Genomic DNA, 23,771 nt, shown 5'->3' with positions numbered 1-23,771 from the left:
GTAGCGGAACATTACTGCAAGTTTCGTGATAATCGGTTGTCATAGTACCTACCTTATGATTTTTACATTCTGGGCGTGTCGCTCAGAGTTTGTATTTATGTTCGTTCTGTTCCAGAGTCCCCCGTAGTCGGAGGCAGTTGTGATACTGTTCAGCGCAAAAGCAACTCCAGGATAGCTTTGAAGATATACAAGAAGTGCAACTATCTAGAACCGCTTTTATCATTCAATCATGCCGCTGAAGATGTTGAGGAAACGTCCTTGAACAGGTACTTGTCATATTCTATCAACAGTACATCGGGTATTGGTTTGCCAAATTCAGGGGGGGTGCAAGGACAGGCTCTCCCGTGTACCGCCGATCAGCATACACCAGAAAGAATCGACTCTGATTCAGAGATTGGCTGTCTCTTCCAGTTCAGCCGACCATCGGGCCTGACGCTCCAGTCTGACGCCTCCTCCACCAGTTCCCAACTTCCAGTCACGGGGTTCTTCTGCACAAAGCGGAAGATGATGCTGGAGCCAAAGTCCTCGAAGACGAGCTCACGCCGCCTGAGGCGCATCCACTGCTCATTCTCGTCTCCTTCAATGGCATTTGTAATCTCCGTCTCGTTGTTCTTGATGCCAATGGCTCTGAAAATCCTGCTGTCTCTCAGGGCGTTGCGGATAGGATACTGGCCCAGGATTCGGATTGCGTCTTCTCTGACGGCTCGGTCTCGGCAGCCAAAGGAGACGACAAACAGAGGCCAGGTCCAGCCTGCGTCCATGGCAAAGCCGCAGTTGGGCCGGGACTTGAGCAGCATCTCTGCGAGAGTGTTGATTTCGCGATATTGTGGCGTGAGACCCTTGACGGTGATGAGGCTGGAGTACCGTGGAACGGTAGTATAGATGTAGAGGATGAGATACTCAATTCGGATGCTCATGGCCTTCAGATACTGGGCTCGGTCGGCTTCGGCGTCGCGGAGAATGGCTTGATACATGGGCTCGTACGCCTCTGTCCAGCGCTGCAGCCAGTACCGCGACTCTGCGATGAATTTGGACAACGTTGCATTCGATTTGAGGCTTGCAAATTTGCGGTCCAACTCGGCTGGGTCGGTCGTCTTGTGAAGGGCTAGATCTGCCGTCACCCTGGTCAGCATCGGAACGTGGCGGACCATCTGCCGCTGTACCAGCCCCCAATAGTCTCGCATCTCGTCCCAGGAGGTGAAGTGGCGTGGCATATCGTCTAGTGAGGATATCCTGGTGAGCCTTGGTCGAAAGTACGGGGAATGCTTGGTGAAGGGGATTATCCCCGGAGGTCGTCGAGGACTAGGAGCAGGGGCCCGAGGTGACCACGGGTCACTCTGGCTCTGGGGGCTCGGCAGGCCGGTTATTTGCACCTGGGGGTTCCGGGGAGACAGCAAGGGGGGCGTTTCGGTCTGGCTCGGGGGGCTCGGCGCCGCTGATGCAGAGGAAGACTTTGTGCCTGTGTAGTCGGTTGTTTCCTGGTATTGCCGTTGCGGATTTTGCGGCGGTAGCGAAGAGGGGGAAGCGAATGACGATGGTGAGGAAGCTGAGGGAGTTGGAGATGAAGATTGTTGGCCTGTTAGCTGTGGAGGTTGTGGTGGGAAGAAGGCCTTTCTATATGACCCCATGAAAGACCGCGACTGCAGCTCCAGGGGCTTATAGCAGTCCAGAATGTCCTGCACCAGAGCTGGTGGCGCGGGGGCAATGCTGACGAGATCTGGAGCTTTGTCGGTGCAGTTGGCGAGTTCGTTGAGCATGGAGAAGCCGTGGGTTATGTGCTTGAGAGCAGCCGGTACGTTCCCTCTCTGAGTCTCGAAGCAGATGAATAGCAGAGAAGAAAGCAGAGCAGTTCTCATGCCCTCTCTCGTAGGCTTCATCTCCGATTGCATACGCAGGGCTTCGCAGTAGTAGACGACGGCGTTCAGATAGTGTCGATTGCTGCCGTCGAGCCCCAACTCCGACCCCTGGACTTGGTATGCCTTCCGCAGAGCTCCCACAGCCATGGCTCCGTGTCGCAGCGTGTTTTCTTCCAGCGTGACCTGGGGCATCGTGGCTGTCCAGAGACGAGTTTGGTCGAGGAAGCCTCCCAGAAAGGTGACCGAGAGTCGTGACCACTCGACAAAGTAGTCTCGCTGGTCATTGTTGGCGAAGCGGATGGTGTTTACAGACGGTTCGATGATGAGCAGAGGTGCCTTTTTGGAGTGTATAAGTTTACCCTTGGACGGCAGAGATGGAGTTTGTTGTTGCGAAGAGGAGGCGGAAGAGATGTTGTCTGAGTAGGAGTCACAGTAGCCGCGCCACTTCATGCAGTTGAGGCACGCCGGTCGAGTCTCGTCGCACTTGACATGTCGTTTCCTGGGGGAGAACAAGAGAGTTTAGTCCCGGCTACCAGGGCAGCGTGTCCAGTTTGTGAGTACGGAGAGAAGGAGAAGGATCCGATGCGGACGCAATCAGCCAACGTTTAGGCTTGAGGCAACTTACTTGCCTGAGCGTGACCATTACAGCTGGTTAGCAACAAACAAAATATCAAGGCCCGGGTTCGAAGTGTACACATACAAGTGAGACAGCCAGTGCGGGCTCGAGTTGAGCTGCGTCGAGTATGTCTTGCCCTGGAGTCTAGGGCGAAGCGATGAATTCTGGGCTGTCCGGTTGGCACGGGCTCCTCCTGTGGCTGAGCTGAACGTGCTGAGCGGCTGCTGCTGTCCAGAGAACTTCGTCAGCTCATGGTATACCTGGAAATTTGGTGCTTGACAAGGCTGGGCCCGACATTGTTCGACCAGTGTTCGCCCTCACTCGAAGCACGCGACACCTTGTGGACTCACCTGGCTGAAGCGCTGCTTTTGACGATCGGCAAAGTGAACTGAAGCTCCATTATGTCGGCGCGATGCTCATGGACTATCGGGCGCTTCGTGCATCAGCGAGGCCTTTGTCAAAGTCCAATGCTTGTATTCAGACTTTGTGTTGCGTCTGTGGTTAGCAGCTATGGAGTTGAGCTCGATCTGACGGAGGTCGTGCCGAAACTGTCTCCTTGACGGCTTTTCTGTGACCAAGATCTTGGCAGAGATGACAGACAACACCAATAGATGGCATAGCAGTCTAGATCCCTCGCTCGGCGGTTGTGACTATCGTTGACTCATTTCTCCTCTGCAGTCTCTCTTCAGACTCAATGTTGTCTGTGGCCAACGAGAAACCGCAATGGTCGCCCCAAACGCGAAGCGCGCAAAGCAGAGAAAGGGAAAAAAAAGAAGGGATCAAAAACCAGGCCGTCGCCGGCTCCTAGCTCAGGATTCGTCTGTGCTTTTAGCCACCTGAAGAGGATTCCGTGGTCAACGACGGGGCCTTTTGGCTTCAAAATGCCGGTTCGGGAAGTGGCGCTTTGAAGACTGGAAATAAGACCGGAATATAGCGCAAGCCAGAGGAAGCCTGGGGGTGGGAAATTTGACCCAGCGACCAGGATCGGATCTCGAGAGATGTTACATTTGTGTTCGCCGCGACACCAGGAAGAGAAAGGCAATGTCGGGCGAGGGGAAAAAATAAGGAATTGCAAGGTGAGGGACGAGAACAAAAGGCAGAAAAAGAGATGGCCTGCCTGGTATCCCGTAGGTAAACATTGAAGAGCCAGGGGGGGCAGTTGAAAGCAAGATGCCACGCCGCTATCCCACACTCCGGACAAGGATGTTGAGTCGGAAAAGGCAAACCGCAGCCTGGCAGGGATGATTAAGCTGGGGGATGCGGACCCAATCTGTCCCCGTCTGGGCTCGCACATTGCCGCCGTTATCAGTCCCAAGATGGAGGTTGGAGATGGCGTGGAAATGGGGCGAGATGGAGCAAGATGTAGATTGGAAGATGTCTCTTGGCCTTGATGGCCCATTTTGGAGGATGCTTGGGGTTATCTTGGATGTGACTGTCGTCTTGGTGGTTATGATGGTCTTGTGACTGCTTTGCCTTTCATTTCTCGATTGTCCTGATCGCCGAGTGTGTATCCCTTTGTCCGGGAGAGAAAAGGGGACATTGAACCGCGGCACAATTGGAGCATCATGGAGACGCCTCTTCTAAGGGACCTTTCATAGGGACTTGATGTTCAAGAATTCACCGCATTACCAAGCACGAGAAATGGTCCGGTTGTGCTACAATGGCATGTCGAGAACAAAGAACAAGTACAAAGTGGCGCTGCGTCCAATTCCAAAGCGCCGGCGGGCAACTGTCTTGAGCCGGACCTTTCACGTTCTCTTTGCCTAAACTAATGTAGCAAGCCACCTCTGTACTAAGGTAATCTTCTCCATCCATCCATCCATCTTACGTTCAAGGCTCAGGGACGGCCAGCGCAGGCAAGCGGAAGTTGAGGCGGATGCTGACTGGACGCATCCCAGCCGCCCAGTTGGGCTGAGCAATGTCTGGAATCTGCCTAAGCTAACCGATACTCGCATGCCCGTCGATAGTCTTGTGGGGAGGAGGTCATAAGTTGCCCTTGCTGGGATCATTCCAGGGTGTTGAAGTAGCAGAGCCTCGAATTTATGTCTCAGGGGAGCCTGAGAGAGTACATGGCTGCTTGGAAGATACTGGTCGAGGGAAGCAGAGGAGACCGCCCGCTTTGCCTTGCGCTGGTCTCTTTGCACGTGCTTTGAGAATACTGCCGGATTCGCGTGGCTGCAGAACAGCTTGACTCGGTTTCCACCTGATGCCTCGAATCTCGTGCTGTAGATACACATCGCTAGATCATCGCTACCTAGAGCATGGCCTTATAATGGTTGGCCCCTCTACAAAACGGTAAGTCTACGGAGCTGCTCCTCTGGGATGTCGTCTGGTCTCTCGCGTTCCACCGAATTCCCAACTGAACAAACTCTTCGAATAGGACACCAGAAACTCCACCTGCTGCAGGAAACTACGGATATACGAAGACCCAATGGGCGGAGCATGGGGCTGAAACTCAGACATGGAGCAGATGAGCAAGAGAAATGGCAAATTATTGACACACGGTCTCTGTGAAATGCCACAGGATCGAGAAGAGAGCTTGTGTAAAGGGCCTGATATGGTGCTGACGAAAAGCCGGACGCAGGGGGTTCTAATTGCCGAACAATCCTACAAGAAGCCTCCTCTGCCTCCCTTTGTCACAAAGCTGGGCTTTGGTTACATCGTGCATACAATAAGATCACCGAACTTTACACCGCAAACGACGCCAAAGGATTGATTCGACTCGGCAGGTCCGGCCATGCTGGTCGAATCCTTGTAGGTGCGATCAAGATACCATGTTTGATTGCCCTCCGAATCCCGCTGACAGAATCTCTTTCTCTTTGAGACACCGACGAGCCCAAGAGAACTACCGAGAACAAGGATATGTGGATATCCAACCCAGCTGTTCGGGATACAATGCGCCACGATGAAACGCAAAAGCTGAAAGGTATTCAAGATGTAAGACATGGCGAGCCGCTTCAAGTCTCATTTCCTGCTCTCCATCTCTGGGATTTGTTTCAAAACCAGGTCCGACTTTCGAATCCACGAGGAGAGAACGCTTCAATTGCCAAGCAGCTTCGGGCTGGTTCCCGCTGACAGCTTTTGTCGCGCTTCCGTCGCATGCCTATGGCCTTGTCCAAAATAGACACGATCCAACGTTGCTTGCGCCGAGATCGCCAATGCCGGAATATGCTACCACTTCCTGGAACCGACGACAAGATATGGAGCCAGGGTGTTTCTCGAATATTTGGTCGGCATCTGTCGGTAGGAAGTTAGACACGACAGCATCGTTTGCGCCAGAGACTTCACTGCTCTAGTCTCGCCCTCGACGGTTCCATGACCAGGTCTTGGCTTGATTCCATAATAGGCGGGAAGTAAGACTTTCCTGAATTGTATCGGTAAGTTGGTGGGCGAGGACACCCTTCCCCTTACCGCTCACTGTCAACAGTACTGGTACTGTGATTGAAGTTCAAGATCTATGCACATGCCATCGTTATCGAGGCGATACATATGGCTGTTACGTACACGTAGTGTTGGCACATGAGCTAATCATGGGCGTCGTTGCTAGCTCAGTTGGCAAAGCAGATATCACATCAACTTTACAAGGGACACGGCGGACTACGCCAAAGGCGTGATGGACAACGCATGCAGGACGACGAATCGAGCTCAGCGAGGATCTGACAGCAAGACCAAAGCGGCATCGGTCGACCGCATGAGAATGACAATGGCCCAAGGCAATGGACACTAAGGCCGAGCCTGTCCACATGCCGCTTCACCGGGGGATCGCGACCTGGCAGCTAGCGGCCTCGGCTGTGCGCTCTGGACGCCTCCTGCCGGGGGTTCGTCAAGCCCTCTCTGTTAGATGCGGGCACCTGCATCTGGTGGGGGTGATTCCTTGTTGATTGGTGGTGGCCACGACTCTTTGCTGCACTCGGTGCTTTGTCCAGGGCAAAGGTTGGTCCGATCCTGAGGGGTTGTTGATCTGCCATTTGTTTGGAGCTCGTCCTCTTGAGCGAGGAGGCCTTTCTGACGAACTGCAGGGCGCTTCCAGTTTGGTTTGGCGCCAGACCGAGGAATCGATACACGAATTGCAGGACAGACACTGAGTATTCTGGGTACAAGCGGACGCAAGCAGGTGCAAAGTGGTGGAGTTTGGCAGCAGCATAGATCGGCCTGTGGTGGATGTCATCTCATGCATTTTAGTGGATTTGTTCTGTTTCGTCTTTATCATGCGACGTAGGTGTGATCGGTCAATACTAGAGGTATTCGAGGCAATTCACCGAGTATCTCACAGCCGTTTTGCCGTGCGAGCCTGTCTGATTCGACATGATGGAGACGCAAGTTCCGAGAGGGGGTCATTGCATGCACGTTGGCGATTGTCTCTTGGGATACATGGCCCTCGAATCGCATGCCGGACTCGTTGAGAACCGCGTCGACCGGCACTGAGCAGTTCTTTTGCTTGGCAGTTGTTGCAGGCTGTCATCGAGCGAGGGGCCATGCAGCGTCAGAAGTCAAGGGCCAAGGTTGGTCAAGTGCGAAAGGGGCAACCAGGACAATGGCGCAGCTCTCGTCTCTCGGAAGGCGGGAAAGTTATTCTTAGTGTCGGCGTGCCGGTCAAGGTGCTGACAGACGTGCTCGTAACCAGGCAGATGTTGCAGGATTATACTTTGGTCTGCGGGCATCACTCAAAGCCTCGTCGCCCGTCCGAGCGACTCCCGATCAAGCCGTATCTGGACATCTCTCATCTCAAGCGTGACTGAATGGCTTCACCTTCTGAGCTTACTAGAATGTTTCCAATACGAAAGCTGAGATGAGCCATACGAGGAAGAAGAGAGAGTCAGAAAACCTGGGGAGATGAGATGGGGGATGCCGGAGTGACCCACTCAGACCCAGACAGTACCAAGATTCGCAGCAACCGGCTTTGATTTTCGCAACCCGACTAACAGCCCAGAAGCCTCGAAAAGAGGGCTGCGGTAGATGAAAATGGCTGGAGATTCTCGTCTGCATATCAATTCGTCGACCAAAATACATAGGAGCAACTAGAACACGCCTGGATCATAGCGCAGCACGAATCTTGCGTCTCGTCCATCCATCTGGTTCCCGGATTTCCACCCCCTGGCCGCCACAATCATCTTCAAGTCATCATCGTGCTTCCGCGTCTTCAAAAAGTGACGCTATAGCCGCTCTCAGTTAGCAGCTCAGGCGGGCGACCTGCGCCATTGGGGATTAGTGGCGGCGGGTTAGGGGAGGAGAAAGGGCCTCAGCCGCCGCCATAGTGGCATTCTGCCCCATCTCCTCGTTATTTTGGGGTCCAGTGGCAGAGGCGCTCAGCTACAGCGGGTTGAGTGCTTGAAGCCACGCGGTTCTTACGAGGGGGGCTAACGGCAGCTTCCAAGGTCGACGTGCTTCTAGTCTGGTCAATGACGAGTAACGCAATTTGCCGCGATCCCGATTCTCTGACTTTCGACACATCGTGAGCTGATTCTCTCGCTCTCTTCGACTCCATCGCTGCCTTCTCAAACTTGTCATTGTATTGAGGTGGGAGACAAAGGGAGAGCGAGCGTCGGCAGCTGCTCTGTTGCTTCCCGCTTCTGGTTTGTCTTCCCGTCGTAGCCTTGTCGTATCTCGTGTTTCATCCAGGTTCTCTCTTTTTCTCCGTCTCTCGAGACACTAGACTGACGATACGAGCGCCAAACTGTCAGCTCATAAAGGAGGCAAAAGGCAGAGGAGGAAGAGAGTCGCTCGCTTTACGAACAGTCCCACGATCGCTCAATCGCCTCCCAGCCTTGCGTTACCGGGTCGCGTCGTCATCGTTGTCGATATCTATCTCATTTCCCCAACCCCCTCAAGCAAGGGCCTCTATTGTTTTTTCCTTCCTCTGATCTTGCCGACTGCAGGCTCTCGGCATCTGCTTACCCGCATGCGCCTTTGATGATCTTGCGCCGCTGCTTTTTGCGAACCCCTGTCGACTAGTTGTTGCGTTTTTCTTTGATCCATCCATTGATCGGCGTTGTTGGCCCGCCAGTGAGTCGTCTTTTCCTTGATAAACAGATCGATCCCCCCGAGGGAATTCGATCCAAGCTCCATTGCTGTGGGCAATTGCATCGCAAAACTGCCTCAAGCTGCGGCTCCTCTCTGCCATCGAGTTGCGAGCCAGAACCACGAGTCCGCTGACGTCCCGTGTAGCCTCAGACCGGAGCCCGTCATGCAGCGCTACGGTGACCACGGCGACTCTACCGAGAGAGAACCTCTGGATGGCTACGGAGCGCAGTCGCATCGAGCAGCTTCTCCCGACAGCCACGTCTACTCGCCGCAGGAGTATCACGACCAGCACCAGCCGCCGCCGGTCCCCCATCACCAGAGCCAGAATCACGACTATAACCAAAGTCAGGGCTACGATCAGGGCTACGACCAGAACCAGAGCTATGGCTATGACCAGGGCTACGACCACGACTATCGTGACGACGCTCCTCCACCGCCGCAGCATCAACAAAACCAAAACCGCATGCAGAGTGACAGCGGCTACTTTGCTGGAGGCGGAGCACGCAATGACGGGTATGCGCAACCGAACAGAACCAATTCCCGCCGATATTCCCAAAACAACGTGACCCCTGGCGCTGACAACTTCAGCGACATGGCCTCTGGAGGAATGGCCGGCATCGCCTACGGCGTAGCAGAGCGCAATGCCCGCGAGAGCGGCATGCAGGCGGCCCACGGCGGACTGCCTCCTCCTCCCTCGCACTACCAGGGCGGCTACGACTACCACCCGGACGGCGAACGAGGCTCGCGAGCCGCCTTCAACCCCCTGGGCATGCCGACGGCCGCCGCCAGCTCGCGCTCGCCCTCGCGCAGCACGCGCGATCCCTACGGCGACGACTACTACCCGGCCATGTATGCGGCCAACTCGCGGAACAGCAATCCGATGCTGGGCATGGTCAATCCTAACGAGATTGTGGATGACGGCGACGACGGGCTGGACTACTCGCGACGCAGCCAGCGCAACTCGATGCTGAGCGCCTCCAACTCGGACCGAGCAGCCAAGGGAGCTGCCGCCGTGGCGGCCGTGGCGGTTGGGGGAGTGGGAGCTGCTGGTGCCATCAAGAGCGCCTTGGGACGTAGTGGTGAGTTTCTGCGATTATCCTGGGTTCTCCTGACCTTCTTGGTGACCTTGGCCTTTGACACTTGACTCACCCAACTCCCCTGATGGCCCTCCGCCCCCTTATTGGTTGATCAAGCTTTTTCATGAGGAGTCCGACTTGACTGTCTTCATCCTTGTGTTTCGGTGGATCCATAAGAAGTCAACAACGCTGACGTGTCTATGTAGCAAAAGCAGCAACAACAACGACAACTGGAGCAGATGCTGGAGACGGAGGAGGCGAAGGTGGAGGCGGAGGCGGAGGAGGCATATTCTTTGACAGCGGTAGCACCGAGGAAAAGTCGGCCTGGATGGCCCAGCAAACGTCCAAGAGCAAACGATGGCGCTGGGCCATTACCATCCTTGTCGCCGTCATCATCGTCGGCGCTGTCGTCGGCGGCGTCGTCGGCAGTCGAGTCGCCCACAATCACGGCAGCAAATCTGGCAGCGGCAGTGGCTCCAAGGGCGGAAGTGGCAGTGGAAGCGGCGCAGGCGGAGGAAGCGGAAACTCGGACGACGGCGAGGGCGACCTCGACATCAACAGCCAAGAAATCAAGGACCTGCTCAACAACCCGGACCTGCACAAGGTCTTCCCCGGTGTCGACTACACCCCCCTCAACACGCAGTATCCCGACTGTCTGTACAACCCCCCGTCTCAGAACAACATCACCCGCGACGTGGCCGTCCTCAGCCAGCTCACCAACAAGATCCGCCTCTACGGCACCGACTGCAACCAGACACAGATGGTCCTGCACTCCATCTCGAAGCTCCAGATGACCAACGACATCAAGGTCTGGCTGGGCGTCTGGCAGGACAACAACGCCACGACCAACGCCCGCCAGCTCGAGGAGATGTGGAACATCCTCGACGAGTACGGCGACGACCCCTTCGAGGGCATTATCGTTGCCAACGAAGTGCTCTTCCGCCAGCAGTTTACCGTCGCCAGCCTGGGCGAGCTGCTCGACGACGTGCGCACCAACCTCACCAAGAAGAAGCTCAGCCTCCCCGTCGCTACGTCCGACCTGGGAGACGACTGGACGCAAGCTCTTGCTGACGACAGCGACTACATCATGGCCAACGTCCACCCCTTTTTTAGTGGAACAAAGGCAAGCGAGGCCGCCGCCTGGACGTACAGCTTCTGGAGCGAGCACGACGGCCCCTTTTGGAAGAAGGACAAGTCCAAGAACATCATCTCTGAGACGGGTTGGCCGACGGCGGGCGGCAAAGACTGCGGAGGCCCCTCGACGTGCCCAGATCCTGCCGTGGCGGGCATCGACGAGCTCAACACCTTTATGAACGACTGGGTGTGCCAGGCCCTGGAGAACGGCACCAACTACTTCTGGTTCGAGGCCTTTGACGAGCCGTGGAAGGTGATTTACAACACCCCGGGCCAGGAGTGGGAGGACAAATGGGGGCTGATGGACGCCAACCGGAAGCTCAAGGACGGAGTCAAAATTCCCGACTGCGGCGGCAAGACTGTTTCTTGAGGCTGCGGCAGACTGCTTGTGTATACTCCTATTGTTCATTTTGTTTTGTTTTCCTTTTTACCGGTTGATGAGGCATGATGGAAAGCGAAACGATTTTCTGTGCTGTTATGACATACGCAAACCCTCCACCCAGCACCCCCTTTACCCCGATTTGCAGGCCTCGAGTCTTTTGTTCTCTGTTTATTGTTTCCGCTGTCTATAATTCTGTGTTTAGGTTTTTTTTTTTTTTTTTTTTTTTTTTTCACCAGTTGTTCTCTTCACCTAACTGCCCCATATAGTGCTAGGTGATGGATCTGGCGAAGCGAACATACGGACGAGGCTCTAGTCACTTACCCTGCGCTTTTTGCGCTTGCTTCTTGTTTTCTCTCTTCGCTGCGAAGAGGCATATCACATGGGGCGTTTGAGGATTCAGCATGCACAAATGCACATACACAGCTTAATACACATAATTGAAGCCGATTAAATGATTCAGACCTGAGGAGAATAACATGACTCATATGAACCCAATTGAAAGGACTCAATCTAATTGAAGATGATGATACTGATAAAGCAATCAGAAGAGATTGAGAAATTGCATATCATGAGACTTGATTTAAAGTAACTGAATCTGACTAAAGGAACAAACTCCATTCATTATGCGCCCATTGCTTGAATCCACGTCTAGAACTGCATCAACATTCTACAGAGTTCAGCCTCCTAAGCAGCCTCCCGTTGAGCCGTCGGCGGACGGAGGCAAATGTATGTTCCATGAAAGACGAGGCCGTTCTTGGCCTCTGGGAACTTGAATCGCTGGTATTCCGAAAAGATCTTTTTGAGGGGAGCTATCGTAACTGGAAAGTCTCGCGGCAGGAAATGGGTACTTAAATAGACATGATTAGCAGCAGACTATCAAGGAGGAAAAATGCAAGAGGGATAAAAAGCATACTTCAACTCCCAGCATTCGATGCCAGAGCCCACATAAATCACTGGCAGCTCACCCTGGAGAGCTTCCGCGTACAGCTGATAGTACAAGTGAGGGCCGTAGAAGAGCGTGTCGGAGTTGATGTAATCGGTGCCCTCTGGAGTGTCCACGACGATATGGCCAAGAGACTTGATGAATGCTATGTCGTTGAGGTTGAAGGCGGGCTCCTGGAAGATGATTTTGAACGGGTCCCTGCCTTGGGTCCTTGCTGGAGTTTGTGTAAGATTGCTAGGTCAGCAAGTTGTATATACCAGTGCTAAGGAAGAGGGGAGTAAAGAGAGCGTGAATTGGTTCTTGAAGATAGTTACTTATGCAGGGTAAGTAGGATCTTACCCAGTTCTTCTGCAACAAGAAGCAGGGCCGCCAGCTGGCAATAAGAGGTTCGCTTAGCCTGCCAGTTGCCATCAGGATGGTCGAAGCAGCCGATGCCGAAGCAGACAATCTGGGAGACGGGGCCCTGGCCGGATTGGGAACATGCAGCTACATAAGCTGAGAAGATCCCACGCAGCTCGCCTTGGGGGAACCAGGCATCAAGGTCGCCCTGGATAGACTCCAGTTCCTTCTGGAGCTGCGCAACGATGGCCGGGTTGACTGATGTAGGTTTGGTACCGGGGTTAGGGAGATTCGCCGCATCCCTGTCGGCGGATCGAAGACGGTTGGCCCACTTGCTAGGCCTCACGCGGGTCCAGCCTTCATCGTCGTCTGCCATGGTCGCCAAGTTGTAGCAGGTGAAGGCTGTGGAATAGGAAGAGAGGCTGGCTGGCTGACAGGGCAAATTGAGGCTATATAGGAGGCTGCCTAGAGGGCTGCTAGAAGGCAGCGTCGGCAGGGTGCCCGGGCCGCTGTAAAGAATTGAGAAGAATGAGGCTGCAAAGCCGCGGGTTGGCGAAGTTGAATCTGGCAGTCGGGGGTTTGTGATTTGTGGGATTGATTTTGTGGCGGGCTCGCTTAGCCCCGCCATGTGCGAATCACGTGCATACATGTGCAAAATTTGCGCACTGCCCTTTTCGGCTCGCTACAGCCTTATTATAGCGGTGCTCTAGGCGTTGAGGCGCTGTAGCTTAGTGCTGTTTCCAGCCCAGACCACCTGACGGCTGCACCTCGAGATGCTGCCATTTCGGACTTTTGAGGAGAGCTGTAACATTATACCAGGTCTAAGTAAGGAAATGAAACCGATGGGATAACCAAGTCATTCGATCTAATTGAAGAAATCAAGTTTGTCTAAATCTGTTTGAATCTGCTTGAATCTGCTTGAAGGAATCAGATCTGAACAGATCTGATCCAACGTGGTTGAAGGAATCAGATCTCAAGTCTGGTTGGTGGAGGAGTCAGATCTCATATACACAATCATAGGGATCATATCAGAAAAAGGAGGTGACATTATTATTTTCTCCAACTTGTATTCCAGAGCTCTCTGATTTCTCATTTGATTAACCGTCTCTTCTGTTGCATTGCGCAATCCGTCTGACTTGCGTCTCCCGATTACTATACACATATTCCCCCTCAGTGGCTCGATAGATCAACACTACCCCAACGCATCCCGTCTCCAAGCAGGAAATAGCCAGGATAAATTCCCCCTCAAACCCCCAAAAGAACCAATCGAAATTCTCTGTGCGTTAACAGCCTAATAATGCCTTGACTTGCCGAGTCAATCATATGGCAGAATTGGGCGGTGAATGCAAGACGGCTTGTCTCAGGCACTGAATCGCTTCACTCTATTGGCTTACACCTTGTCGTCATACCCGTGAGGCCGAAGCGGAGACGTCTCGACGAGACGGCTATAAGTCCATGTGCTGCCCAACTGCTGCCCGCAATGAAGCCCTCATGACTTGACTTGCGTCTATTGAAATTTGACTGACTGATTTTCTTCTTCTTTCTACAGCCTCCTCCGCATCTCCAGCCTCGCCATCCGCAATCACCATGGCTGCTCAGCTTCACAGCCGCCTGCCAACCTGCGAGCGTTCAGCTCCTGGATCAATCAATATTCGTCCCGCCGAATTCCCCCAATCTGCGTCTCCTCCGCCCGCAGACCTCGATCCCAACCAGACTGCCCTGAACTTGGTCACGGCATTGAACGAATCACTCGCAAAAGGAGACTACGAAGCCGCCTCGAGGCTCTTTGTCGATCAAGGCTTCTGGCGAGACCACTTGGCCCTGACGTGGGAGTTTCGCACTGCTCAAGGACCCGAAGCTATTCGCGAGCTGTTGGACACGAGTTCCAAATCCAGAGATGGCTTTCGGCTGAAAGAAATTGCTGTTGACACGAGCTCTGACGTGCGGTCACCTCGAGTTGCCCCTCTCGACGGAGAGGGCGAGGTTCCTGGAATACACTTCTTCGTCAACTTCAAAACGGCCGTTGGATTCGGCGTAGGCGTGGCCCGGCTTATGAACGACAATGGAACCTGGAAATTCTTCTCCCTCTACACAGCACTTCAGGGGCTCACCGGCTACGAGGAGCTTATCAACGGCAGACGGCCCCATGGGGTCCAGCACGGCGCGAAGCCAGGCCGGCAGAACTGGGCGCAAAGGAGAGAAAAAGAGATCCAGTATCAGGATGCCGATCCAGCTGTTTTGATCATAGGTGAGGATTGTCCCTTTCTCTACTCCTGTAACCTTGGAGGATCCTGTTCAACTACGAACCTGCCCCAACTAACAGCTTCCAGGTGCTGGACAAGCCGGGCTGACGGCAGCGGCAAGACTCAAGATGATTGGCGTTGACGCCTTGATTATCGATCAACATGCCAGCGTCGGAGATAGTTGGAGACAGCGATACGATCAGCTGGTGCTCCATGATCCTGTCTGGTACGACCACATGCCGTATCTTCCGTTCCCGCCGCATTGGCCCATCTTCACGCCAAAGGACAAGTTGGCGCAGTTCTTCGAAGCCTACGTCAACCTGCTTGAGCTCAACGTGTGGACTCGCGCTACAGTCGAAGAAGCATCTTGGGACGCCGCAAAGGGCAGTTGGACCGTCAAAGTTGTTCTCCGATGTCAGGGAGATGGCTCGGTAGAGACTCGTACTCTGCATCCACGACACATTATCCAAGCAACAGGCCATTCGGGCTTCAAGAACGTGCCGCAAATCAAGGGAATGGACACTTTCCAAGGCGACCGCATCTGCCACTCTTCAGAGTTCCCAGGGGCTCGGGAGGAGAGCCGAGGCAAGAAGGCGGTCATAGTCGGATCGTGCAATTCGGCCCATGACATTGCGCAGGACTTTGTCGAAAAGGGCTACGACGTCACAATGGTCCAGCGCTCGAGCACCTTTGTCACCACATCCAAATCCATCACTGACATTGCTCTGCGCGCCTACGCAGAGGATGGACCCCCTGTGGAGGACGTTGATCTCATGATCCATAGCCACCCCATGTCTGTGCTCAAGACTCTTCAGATTTCGGTTGCTCGAAGGCAGGCCGAGAACGACCGGGACATTCTCGAGGGCCTCAAACGCGCCGGATTCAATGTAGACTCTGGGCCCGGCGGAGCTGGCCTCTTCTTCAAGTATTTCCAGTTGGGAGGAGGATATTACATCGACGTCGGGGCCTCTCAGCTTATCATCGACGGCAAGATCAAGATCAAGTCCGGCCAGGAGGTAGCCGAGATACTGCCCCATGGCTTGCGCCTTGCAGATGGCACTGAACTGGAGGCAGACGAGATCATCTTAGCAACAGGATACGGGAACATGCGAGAGAAGACGCGACAGATGTTTGGGGATGCGGTTGCAGATAAGACACAGGATGTCTGGGGGATTGGCCAGGGGGGAGAGCTTCGTACTCTCTGGCAGCAGAGCGGACACCCCGGCTTCTGGTATCACGGGGGGAATCTAGCGCTGTGTCGGTACTATTCGAGGGCATTGGCGTTGCAGATCAAGGGGATCGAGGAGGGCCTATATCAGTATGGCGAGAAATAGAGTAGAGAGCGGATTTTCTTTCTCTGAGAAGTGTTCGCCCGAGACTGGTGGTTACCCACACACATTGGATGCCGAATGCCACTCTCTTTATAGCATCATATACGTAGGAATAGCCTTCCATTAGAGACCGTCCGATTCTGGGCTCATATGCCTGTGTAAATTGCAAGCCATGGAGCGACTGCCTATAGCAGCAACGCGTGACGTACCTCCTGCTCGCAGTCAGGGGTAAACTGTACCTGAGCAGGCAAGCGTACTCGAATCACAAGGGACCATCCGCTCCATGGACGAGCAATCAGTACGCTGCTGCCATTCACAAGCTGCAGGTGTCTCTTCGGTAGCCATTGTCGGCCCGGGGAAATGTCGTTTGGGGAAGGCCGGGAGGAAAGGGCGTACACAGAGGCATCTCTGCCCGATCCGTCTGTTTCTGCTTGCTCGTTGAGCGTCAGCACTTCGACTTTGGGGTTATCTGGGCTGTTGGGACTCGCAGCTCATGCTTCCCATCGCCCGTGCCTTCAAGTCTCGCCACGTTAAGCCTTCCATTCTTGCGTGTTGAGAGCTGAATCCTTCTTGTTTGGGCCTTCACCGCTGGTTTGTTGACTGCCCAAGCGAGACACCTTCTCTGCCGTATTCGCTGACCCGCTGCCCTACGCTTTCCTTCGTTTCTTGATTTCTGCACTCTGGCTCTCCGAGATTGAGTATAAATTCCCTGCGCCCTCTTCGATTCTTCCCTCTCAACCTCTTCTTCTCTTCATTCTCCCCAATCTTGAGCTGGCTCTGTCACGAGCATCACCACCACAACCATCAACCACCAACATCATCACCCTAATTGTCGTCGTCGTCGTCGTCGTCGTCGTCGTCGTCGCCGTCATCATCGGCATCGTCATCCGCCAGTTTGCAATGCTCGTGACAGCATAGAACCACCTACATCTCTTCCTATCATCATTATTCTTTATCTTTATTCAGCATCTTTCCTCCCATTCATCCTTATTCCGCATCTTCTACAAATCATTATTACATCAAAGGGGGTCCAGCACTCCACTGCTTTAGCTCTGGTTCCGGGTTTGGCTGGTGGGTATTGAGCAAGCAATCTTGTTGTGGCATCGATAGTGACTTGTTCTCCTTTTGTAGGCATCTGCTCCCGTTTCTGCTTCTCCCAACGCCCTGTGTCTGCAGACTCGCGTCGACCAGATGCTGTTCACCTTGGAGACCTGCTGCGGTTATGAGATACGACCTGGCGTCAGAACTTCTCTCCTTACCGCGGATTTTTGAGACGGATGTTTGCGACCGGAACCAGCAACCAAGAGCATCAAAGACGAATTTCCAACATTTTTTTGTCGATATTCTTACTGCAGTCATTTTTTGTCGAATATCCTCTTGATTCCACGGCGAATATTGTTATGGCGGACGAGCTCGAGGCCATGATGATGGTGTGGGAGGATCTATTGAGGCCTCAGGTCATATGTGTTCCGGCATGTGGTTGTGGGAATCGGTAGCCAGAGAGTGACAGACAATACATTTTTCTTCCGACATCTTTCGTTTCCAGCTCATCTCGTGATTCAGTGTGAGATTTGTCGCTGATGGTTGGCACTTGGTGTTCACAGTAAGTGAACGACTTCTCGTGTTTGCGTGTTTGCCGCCCAATGGCCGAGGCACACTGTTTGGATAGCTAGGGGATCCCGGTTGAAACTACGCTTCAAACTTCAAGCTTACACAGATGCTAGATCCCGATCGCCACCGCGCCGATTCCCCCGTCTTCCCAAGCTTCCCCTCTCCTTGTCGCCACTCAACTATTGTCGACTAAACAAACTAGATGCGCATCTCCGCGTCGACGATCTAGCCGCCCTTGGACGGAAATTCGAAAGGACCTGCGCTCGCTGCAGTGCATGGTCATGATTACTGTGTTCCATTAGCATTGAGTTGATTGGCATGAGCATTGCGAAGCGTCATCATTGTCCCGGCTACCGACAGACCAAGCATTCCGTCTTACGGTCGAGGTGTCAACTTTACGATGCGATAACGTCACGACAGCATCAACATTTCAAATGGCATTCATATCATTGGTTGACTGGAATAACACGAGCATCATATATCGTGTCCAAGAAGTTGCATGTTGGAGACGAGATGCAGTATATATAATGGCACGAGTTTGCAGAGTCTCAGCTCTCTTCCCATCATTCCCTCGCATCTAAACCCTCGTTCATTCTCATCCCCTTCCCAAGTTCTTCAGCAAGAGAATGTTTAGTGTGCGCACTGCTTCTCTCCAGTTGCGCCAGTGCAGTAAATATTGTTCTTCCTCGTTCGCCCGTCGAACCTTTGCTCAAGCCGTCAAGATGTCGAGCATTTCCGAGGCCATCAAGAAGGACCACCGCGAGCTGGAGCAGTACTACAATGAGGTGATCAACAACCAGGGCGATCACGACCACCAGGAGCGGTACGGAAACCAGTTCGTCTGGGAGCTCGCTCGTCACTCTGTCGGCGAAGAGCTGGTTGTGTATCCTGCGTTCGAGAAGTATCTGGGGAGCAAGGGCAAGGAAATGGCCGAGAGTGATCGAAAGGACCACCACGTTGTGAGTAAACCCGCCTGTGCCATTACCTATTCGTCGTGTCATGACTGTGGATTACTGATGGTGCAACTCAAAATAGGTCAAGGAGCTGCTCAAGACCTTCCAGAACCTGAAGCCGTCAGACCCAGACTACGTCACCACGCTCAAGGACCTCTGGGCCCCTCTCTCGGAGCACATCAAGGAGGAAGAGGAACGAGACCTGCCGACCCTGGAACAGAAGCTCCAGGAGGTCGAGGGCGAGTCTGCGTCCATGGCCAAGTCCTTTGGCCGCACCAAGGCCTTTGTCCCCTCGCGCAGCCATCCCAGCGCTGGCGAGCACCCGCCGTTTGAGACGGCCATGGGCTTGCTTGCCGCGCCGATTGATCACATTGCGGACCTGTTCAGGAAGTTTCCCGATAACACCATCTCTCCCAACCCTTCGACCAAGTAGGAGGAGTTGGTTATGATGCGTTTCACGGCTGTGTATTAGTTCACGATCTCTATGAAAAGTGTCTGTTGGAGTATGTATTACTAGTAGTATACGATTTATGAAACCTGTCTATTCGAACCCGCCTGAACATGAGAGTACCTTCAAGACTTGTGTGTATCCGAACTCGTGTGGTGTGATGCGTCCATGAGTCGTTATTTTCTCTTCCTGCTTTTTGATCTTTCTTCCTGTTTTTTGATCTTGTATAATGCTTCCATGTGCTCGTAACTCATGATGACCTCTTCTGTCTCAACCTTTTTGTATACGACCTCTTGCTGTTTCTTTTGGTGCAAATGCATGCTGTTCTGCGAGTGCTCCTAGCTACGTGTATTTTCTCCTTAAAAGCCCTTGTCTATGGCTTGGACAGACCCTCGGTCCTGTAGCTGCCGCTATCACCCAGCTTGAGGACATCAATGAGCCTCTTCAGCATGCTGCTTACGCAAAGCTGCACGTTCCCCTGGACCACACGCTGGTACAAGGCCTTGTGCATCTGATTCCGCTCCTTCGGCGACATGGTCAAGGCGCGATGGATCTCATCGGCCACCTGACCCACGTCCCAGGCGTTGATCCGGATCGCCTCTTCCAAGCTGCTTGCCGTTCCGCTGAACTCGGAGATGATGACCGGTCCATGAGCATCGCGTTGACACGCGACATACTCCAGGCTCGTCGTGCTCATTCCCTCTCGCACGCAGGTATTCACGGCTACATCGCCAAGGCGCAAGACGGCGAAGTACTCGTCCTGAGACAGCCTCTGGTTGTGTATCTGAACGGGCGTAAAGTCGAGAGAGCCATAGGCCTGGTTGATGGAGCTGGCCAAGTCGTTGACCTGACGAGCATAGACGACGTTATCGCCGTCATCGTCGTCCATGGTCGCCGGGCTTGTGATCTGCACCAGGACGACGTGATGTCGCCACTCTGGATACCGGTCGAGGAAGCGCTTGAAGCCCTGGAGCTTCTTCTCCACGCCTCCGAAACGGCTCAGGGGGTCGCTGCCAATGATGACCTTCTTCCCTTTGTATAGCTTGAGCAGTTCGGCGTATGTCTTGTCGACCGAAGGGGCGTAAGCCAGAGATGTGATCTTGGCAACGTTGATACCAAATGGGAGTACGGTAAGGTGTACTCGTGCTTTGGTTTCTCCTCTTTCTACCCATTCGCTGGTGGCATTGTAGCGAAGGATACGAGAGCACGCGTTTGCAAAATGCTGCAGATAGTGAAAGGCCTGGAAGCAGACGAGATCAGAGGCGAGAACTCCCTTCAATATCTCCTCGCGTCGATGCAGACAGCGGATCAGCTCGCTGGTGGGAAAGGGGGACTCGAGGAAGAAGACGATGTGCATTCCGGGGTGACGCTTCCGGAGAAGTTCTGGGACAAGCATCAGGTAATGGTCGTGGACGATGACAATGTCGCCCGGCTTGTAGGCTTCGCAGACTCGCTCTGCGAAAGCTTCGTTCATTCGGCGGTAGTCGTTCCATCGTACAATCGCCTGATGGCCGCCTGTTGGGGCACGTTGCTTGTAGTGAAACAATGCGCAGAGATCGTGTTCCGCATAACGCCTCCATCTCGTCTGGTTCTTGAGCTTGATTCCGGCATCCGTGATGTCGCGCTCATCGGCGAGCCAAACGGGCAAGGTTCGTATCTGGTCGTTGTACAGCTTTTCTTCGAGAGCTGCTTTGCTTCGGTGGGAGATGAACGTCTCTACAGATCCCACCTCCTCGTCTCCAGGGGCGTGTCCGCCGAGCGAGGTGGTTGTCGAAGCCGGGAGCGATTCCTGAAGGTTTTCGTGCGAAACGGATGCGCTATCTGATACATTGTGTATCTCACCCGTCCATGCGATGACGGTGTGTTGCCACGGGCTCTCTGGCGAAGAAAGGTAAGAGAGCGAGTCGAGATGTGTAGAGCAGTGGTACTTGTGCTCCAGTTCCTGTCAGCCTGTTAGTTGCCTTCTGCATCCAAGTTGAAGTTGTGGTTGATATTGGTTCCGGTTCAGAGACTGACCCATTTCCCGCCTCTCCGAAAACGCAGGAGCTGAGGCAGAGCAAACGTGACGGACAGAAGGTTCCCACTCAAGGGAACATCGCCTTGTCGTGCTGCCAACGATATCGCGTTCAAGGGTGATACAGCAGGTGGCTGAGCCGGAGCCGGCGCCGTATGTGGCGGTCGTCGAGGGAAATAGTCTTGTCTGTCGTGCTGAGGCCGCCTCGAGGTTGGAAATCCGTTGGGACGTTCGACGCCATAAGTTCCCTGAGATATTCCGGGAGTCACTGGGATGCTGGTGATGGCTTCAGACTCATGAGGCGGCAGCTGCGTATCATTCCGCTGCGGCACGGCTGGCCGAGTCGGAAGGGCTCCGTGCGGAGTGAGTCTGTTGGCCATTTTGAGATGTGAGTTGCAGCAGCCGCAGTTGACCGATAGCAACGCAGTATGACGAACAATGAATGCCTCAAACTAGGGGTTGAGGTATTCAATCACAGGACAGCGTTGCCAAAAGGCCGCAAATGAATGAACAGATACGCCCGAGCGTAAGTATTTGTCTCTTTTGTTCTATCAAGGTCGTCAATGCACGGTCCAGGATCGGCTCCAACAGCGTCTCGCCCCCTCGACAGATCTGATGGTTCTACTTGCCTCTGGAGAGCCGCATCTTTCAGAAGGGACAATGCTGATAGGCCCAACTCATTGGCTTGGCGACAGATCCGTGCGATTCGAGAGTCATCTTTTACCTTGTCTTACCTTGTTTTTTTCTCCGGAGCACATGCGCCGAAAAAGATCTTCATTACGTCAGTCGCCGGTCATTGATTGATGCCATCGTGAGCGCATCGCCAACGCCTTTTCTGAAGCCGCGACACGAAGAACAGAATGCATTAATTGTTTGGGCTAACCAGACAAGGTTCCTGTTTCACGTTAATTGACACAAGCCCATCAAGAGTTTCGCAATTGTCAATACATGTGGTGCAAGACTTGGCCCTCGACACGGTATTCCCAACTTGATGTGTTGTTTGGGATGGTGACGATGAGGCCTTGACAGGTCCCCATTCAAACGAGAAATTCCGCATCATCATGAAGACCCGACTGAATCTTGGTGAATTCAACGCAAAAATCTAGGAGAAAAATGAGATTGATAAGGCAGATTCCAGTAAATAAATGCATGTCCTCGTGCAGAGACAAAGTAATTTGAAGAAGATAATCTTTGTACAAAAGTCTAGCTGCTCTATTGGACACATCCATTCTCATTAAAAGTATTAAATAAACCGCGCTTTACCACGCCGTGTGTCCACCGTCGATTATCAGGTTGCTTCCCGTCATAAATGTGCTGGCATTGCTCATCAGGAACAGCGCCGCCCCCTTGAACTCGCTCGTCTCGGCTAGCCGTCCCATCATGTTGGCCTGGCTCCATGTGTCCCTCAAGCCCGGCACCTCCTCAAAGTTCTTGAGGACCATGGGCGTGACGATGTGTCCCGGGCTCAGCGAGTTGACGCGGATGCCGCCCTCGCCGTTCTCCTTGACCGAGCTCCACTCCATGGCCAGGTTCCGGGACAGCTGAATCACCGCCGCCTTTGACGAGTTGTAGGCCGCAGAGAGCAGTCCCTTGTTTGCAATGGTGCCAGACATGCTGGCGACGAAGCAGATGCTACCGCGGTTCTTGTACTTGAACATCTGTCTCGCCGCTGCTTGCGCCGTCATGAAGACGCCCGTGTAGTTGGTCTGCAGCATCTTGTTGATGTCTTCCGCCTTGTAGTCAATCGCGGGAGTGAGTTGCTGGATGCCGGCAGCCGCAATGACGCCTTGGATTCCCTCGTTCTCCGCGGCAACGTCCTCCATCAGCTTGTTGAGTGCTGCCGTGTCATTGACATTCAGCTGCTTATACTGTAGTGAGCCTCCCCATTCAGGGACGACTCGTTCCAAGGCCCTCTGGTATTCATCATCGGGCTTTGGTAACCGGTCAAGGCAGTAGACTATGCAACAGTTAGGACACAGGAATGGGCCACTAGGGGGATAATCCAGAAGAACGAATCCGGGTAGGGGTCGCCATACCTTTACCACCAGCCTCGACAAGTGCTTCTGCCATGGCCAATCCCAGGCCTCGAGCACCGCCTGTGACAACAAATGCTTTGCCCGCCAGGTCAAAGTCGGCAAATCTCTTGGTGCCAACTGCGGTTCCCTTCGGCAGCCCGGTGACGTTTGTCCCCGTTTCCCGGGATGTTGCAAAGTGTCGTCGATTGTGATGAGAGGCTGCGGCAGGCTTGCATGACGCTGCCAGGGGAGCGTTGCTGATAGGAGCCGCTTGCCATCTCGTTGGGGTTGCAGTTGGGACCTTGCACCGACCCATTGGGTTGCGGCATCGAGCAACTAGTCTTGCAGGCATGGTCTTGGTTGTCTTATTGTCTTGTTATCGAATTATCGAACGGCGGTCTGGTTGTTCTGCTGTCGTGTCAAAGAACAGCGGCTGACAATGTAACGCAAGGAGAGTAAGTAAGTTGCACTACCACGAGAGCAGCTCGTCGGACGTTGCAATGGCATTCTTCATCCTCAAATATTTTGAAATCGCAATCTATAGAACCGGATCGTTATCCAGCCTCGACGTCATGATCTGCGGCTGCCCTATGCTAGTCTGTTCCTGAAAGTGGCAAAGCTGACCCATAGGTAGAGGCTGAAGCCGTATCACCACCACTCGGAGCTTTGGCTCCGCCCGACGATGGTGAGATCTGGCAGACGTTAGAGATAGGCAACAGTATTTCGTTCGATTGACGAAGAAATTAGCTATGCCACAGTTCCATATATGCTCCACAGGATTGACGATAG

General features: G+C 53.7%; 7 protein-coding genes across 7 annotated transcripts; 3 read left to right on the top strand and 4 right to left on the bottom strand.

Moving 5' to 3' along the window:
- Nucleotides 1-356: 356 nt before the first annotated feature.
- On the bottom strand, nt 357-2,306 carry CCMA1212_009103 (uncharacterized protein; the record flags this gene model as incomplete). Its single annotated transcript, XM_073706204.1, has 1 exon — nt 357-2,306. The coding sequence occupies one exon, from the start codon at nt 2,304-2,306 to the stop codon at nt 357-359; it is 1,950 nt and encodes a 649-aa protein (XP_073555262.1).
- A 6,350-nt stretch (nt 2,307-8,656) lies between these two features.
- CCMA1212_009102 (putative glucan endo-1,3-beta-glucosidase btgC) lies at nt 8,657-11,073 on the top strand (the record flags this gene model as incomplete). The annotated part of the gene is made up of 2 exons (XM_073706203.1): nt 8,657-9,572; nt 9,776-11,073. The coding sequence occupies 2 exons, from the start codon at nt 8,657-8,659 to the stop codon at nt 11,071-11,073; spliced, it is 2,214 nt and encodes a 737-aa protein (XP_073555261.1).
- Nucleotides 11,074-11,769: 696 nt separating this feature from the next.
- Nucleotides 11,770-12,743, bottom strand: CCMA1212_009101 (uncharacterized protein; the record flags this gene model as incomplete). The annotated part of the gene is made up of 3 exons (XM_073706202.1): nt 11,770-11,932; nt 11,999-12,242; nt 12,368-12,743. 3 exons carry the CDS (start codon nt 12,741-12,743, stop codon nt 11,770-11,772), a joined length of 783 nt encoding a protein of 260 aa, XP_073555264.1.
- Nucleotides 12,744-13,916: 1,173 nt separating this feature from the next.
- On the top strand, nt 13,917-15,944 carry CCMA1212_009100 (putative indole-3-pyruvate monooxygenase; the record flags this gene model as incomplete). Its single annotated transcript, XM_073706201.1, has 2 exons — nt 13,917-14,615; nt 14,698-15,944. Exons 1-2 carry the CDS (start codon nt 13,955-13,957, stop codon nt 15,942-15,944), a joined length of 1,908 nt encoding a protein of 635 aa, XP_073555263.1. The 5' UTR covers nt 13,917-13,954.
- A 2,135-nt stretch (nt 15,945-18,079) lies between these two features.
- CCMA1212_009099 (uncharacterized protein) lies at nt 18,080-18,938 on the top strand (the record flags this gene model as incomplete). Its single annotated transcript, XM_073706200.1, has 3 exons — nt 18,080-18,088; nt 18,164-18,511; nt 18,588-18,938. The coding sequence occupies 3 exons, from the start codon at nt 18,080-18,082 to the stop codon at nt 18,936-18,938; spliced, it is 708 nt and encodes a 235-aa protein (XP_073555160.1).
- Nucleotides 18,939-19,326: 388 nt separating this feature from the next.
- On the bottom strand, nt 19,327-21,347 carry CCMA1212_009098 (Trehalose-phosphatase; the record flags this gene model as incomplete). Its single annotated transcript, XM_073706199.1, has 2 exons — nt 19,327-20,895; nt 20,970-21,347. The coding sequence occupies 2 exons, from the start codon at nt 21,345-21,347 to the stop codon at nt 19,327-19,329; spliced, it is 1,947 nt and encodes a 648-aa protein (XP_073555159.1).
- An 879-nt stretch (nt 21,348-22,226) lies between these two features.
- Nucleotides 22,227-23,334, bottom strand: CCMA1212_009097 (Sorbose reductase SOU1; the record flags this gene model as incomplete). Its single annotated transcript, XM_073706198.1, has 2 exons — nt 22,227-22,924; nt 23,004-23,334. 2 exons carry the CDS (start codon nt 23,332-23,334, stop codon nt 22,227-22,229), a joined length of 1,029 nt encoding a protein of 342 aa, XP_073555154.1.
- Between the last annotated feature and the right edge of the window lie 437 nt (nt 23,335-23,771).

Source organism: Trichoderma ghanense, assembly GCF_004382785.1.
Source record: "Trichoderma ghanense strain CCMA-1212 chromosome Unknown scaffold_15, whole genome shotgun sequence".
Classification (NCBI taxonomy): domain Eukaryota; kingdom Fungi; phylum Ascomycota; class Sordariomycetes; order Hypocreales; family Hypocreaceae; genus Trichoderma; species Trichoderma ghanense.
This window is presented reverse-complemented; position numbering and strand designations above follow the sequence as displayed.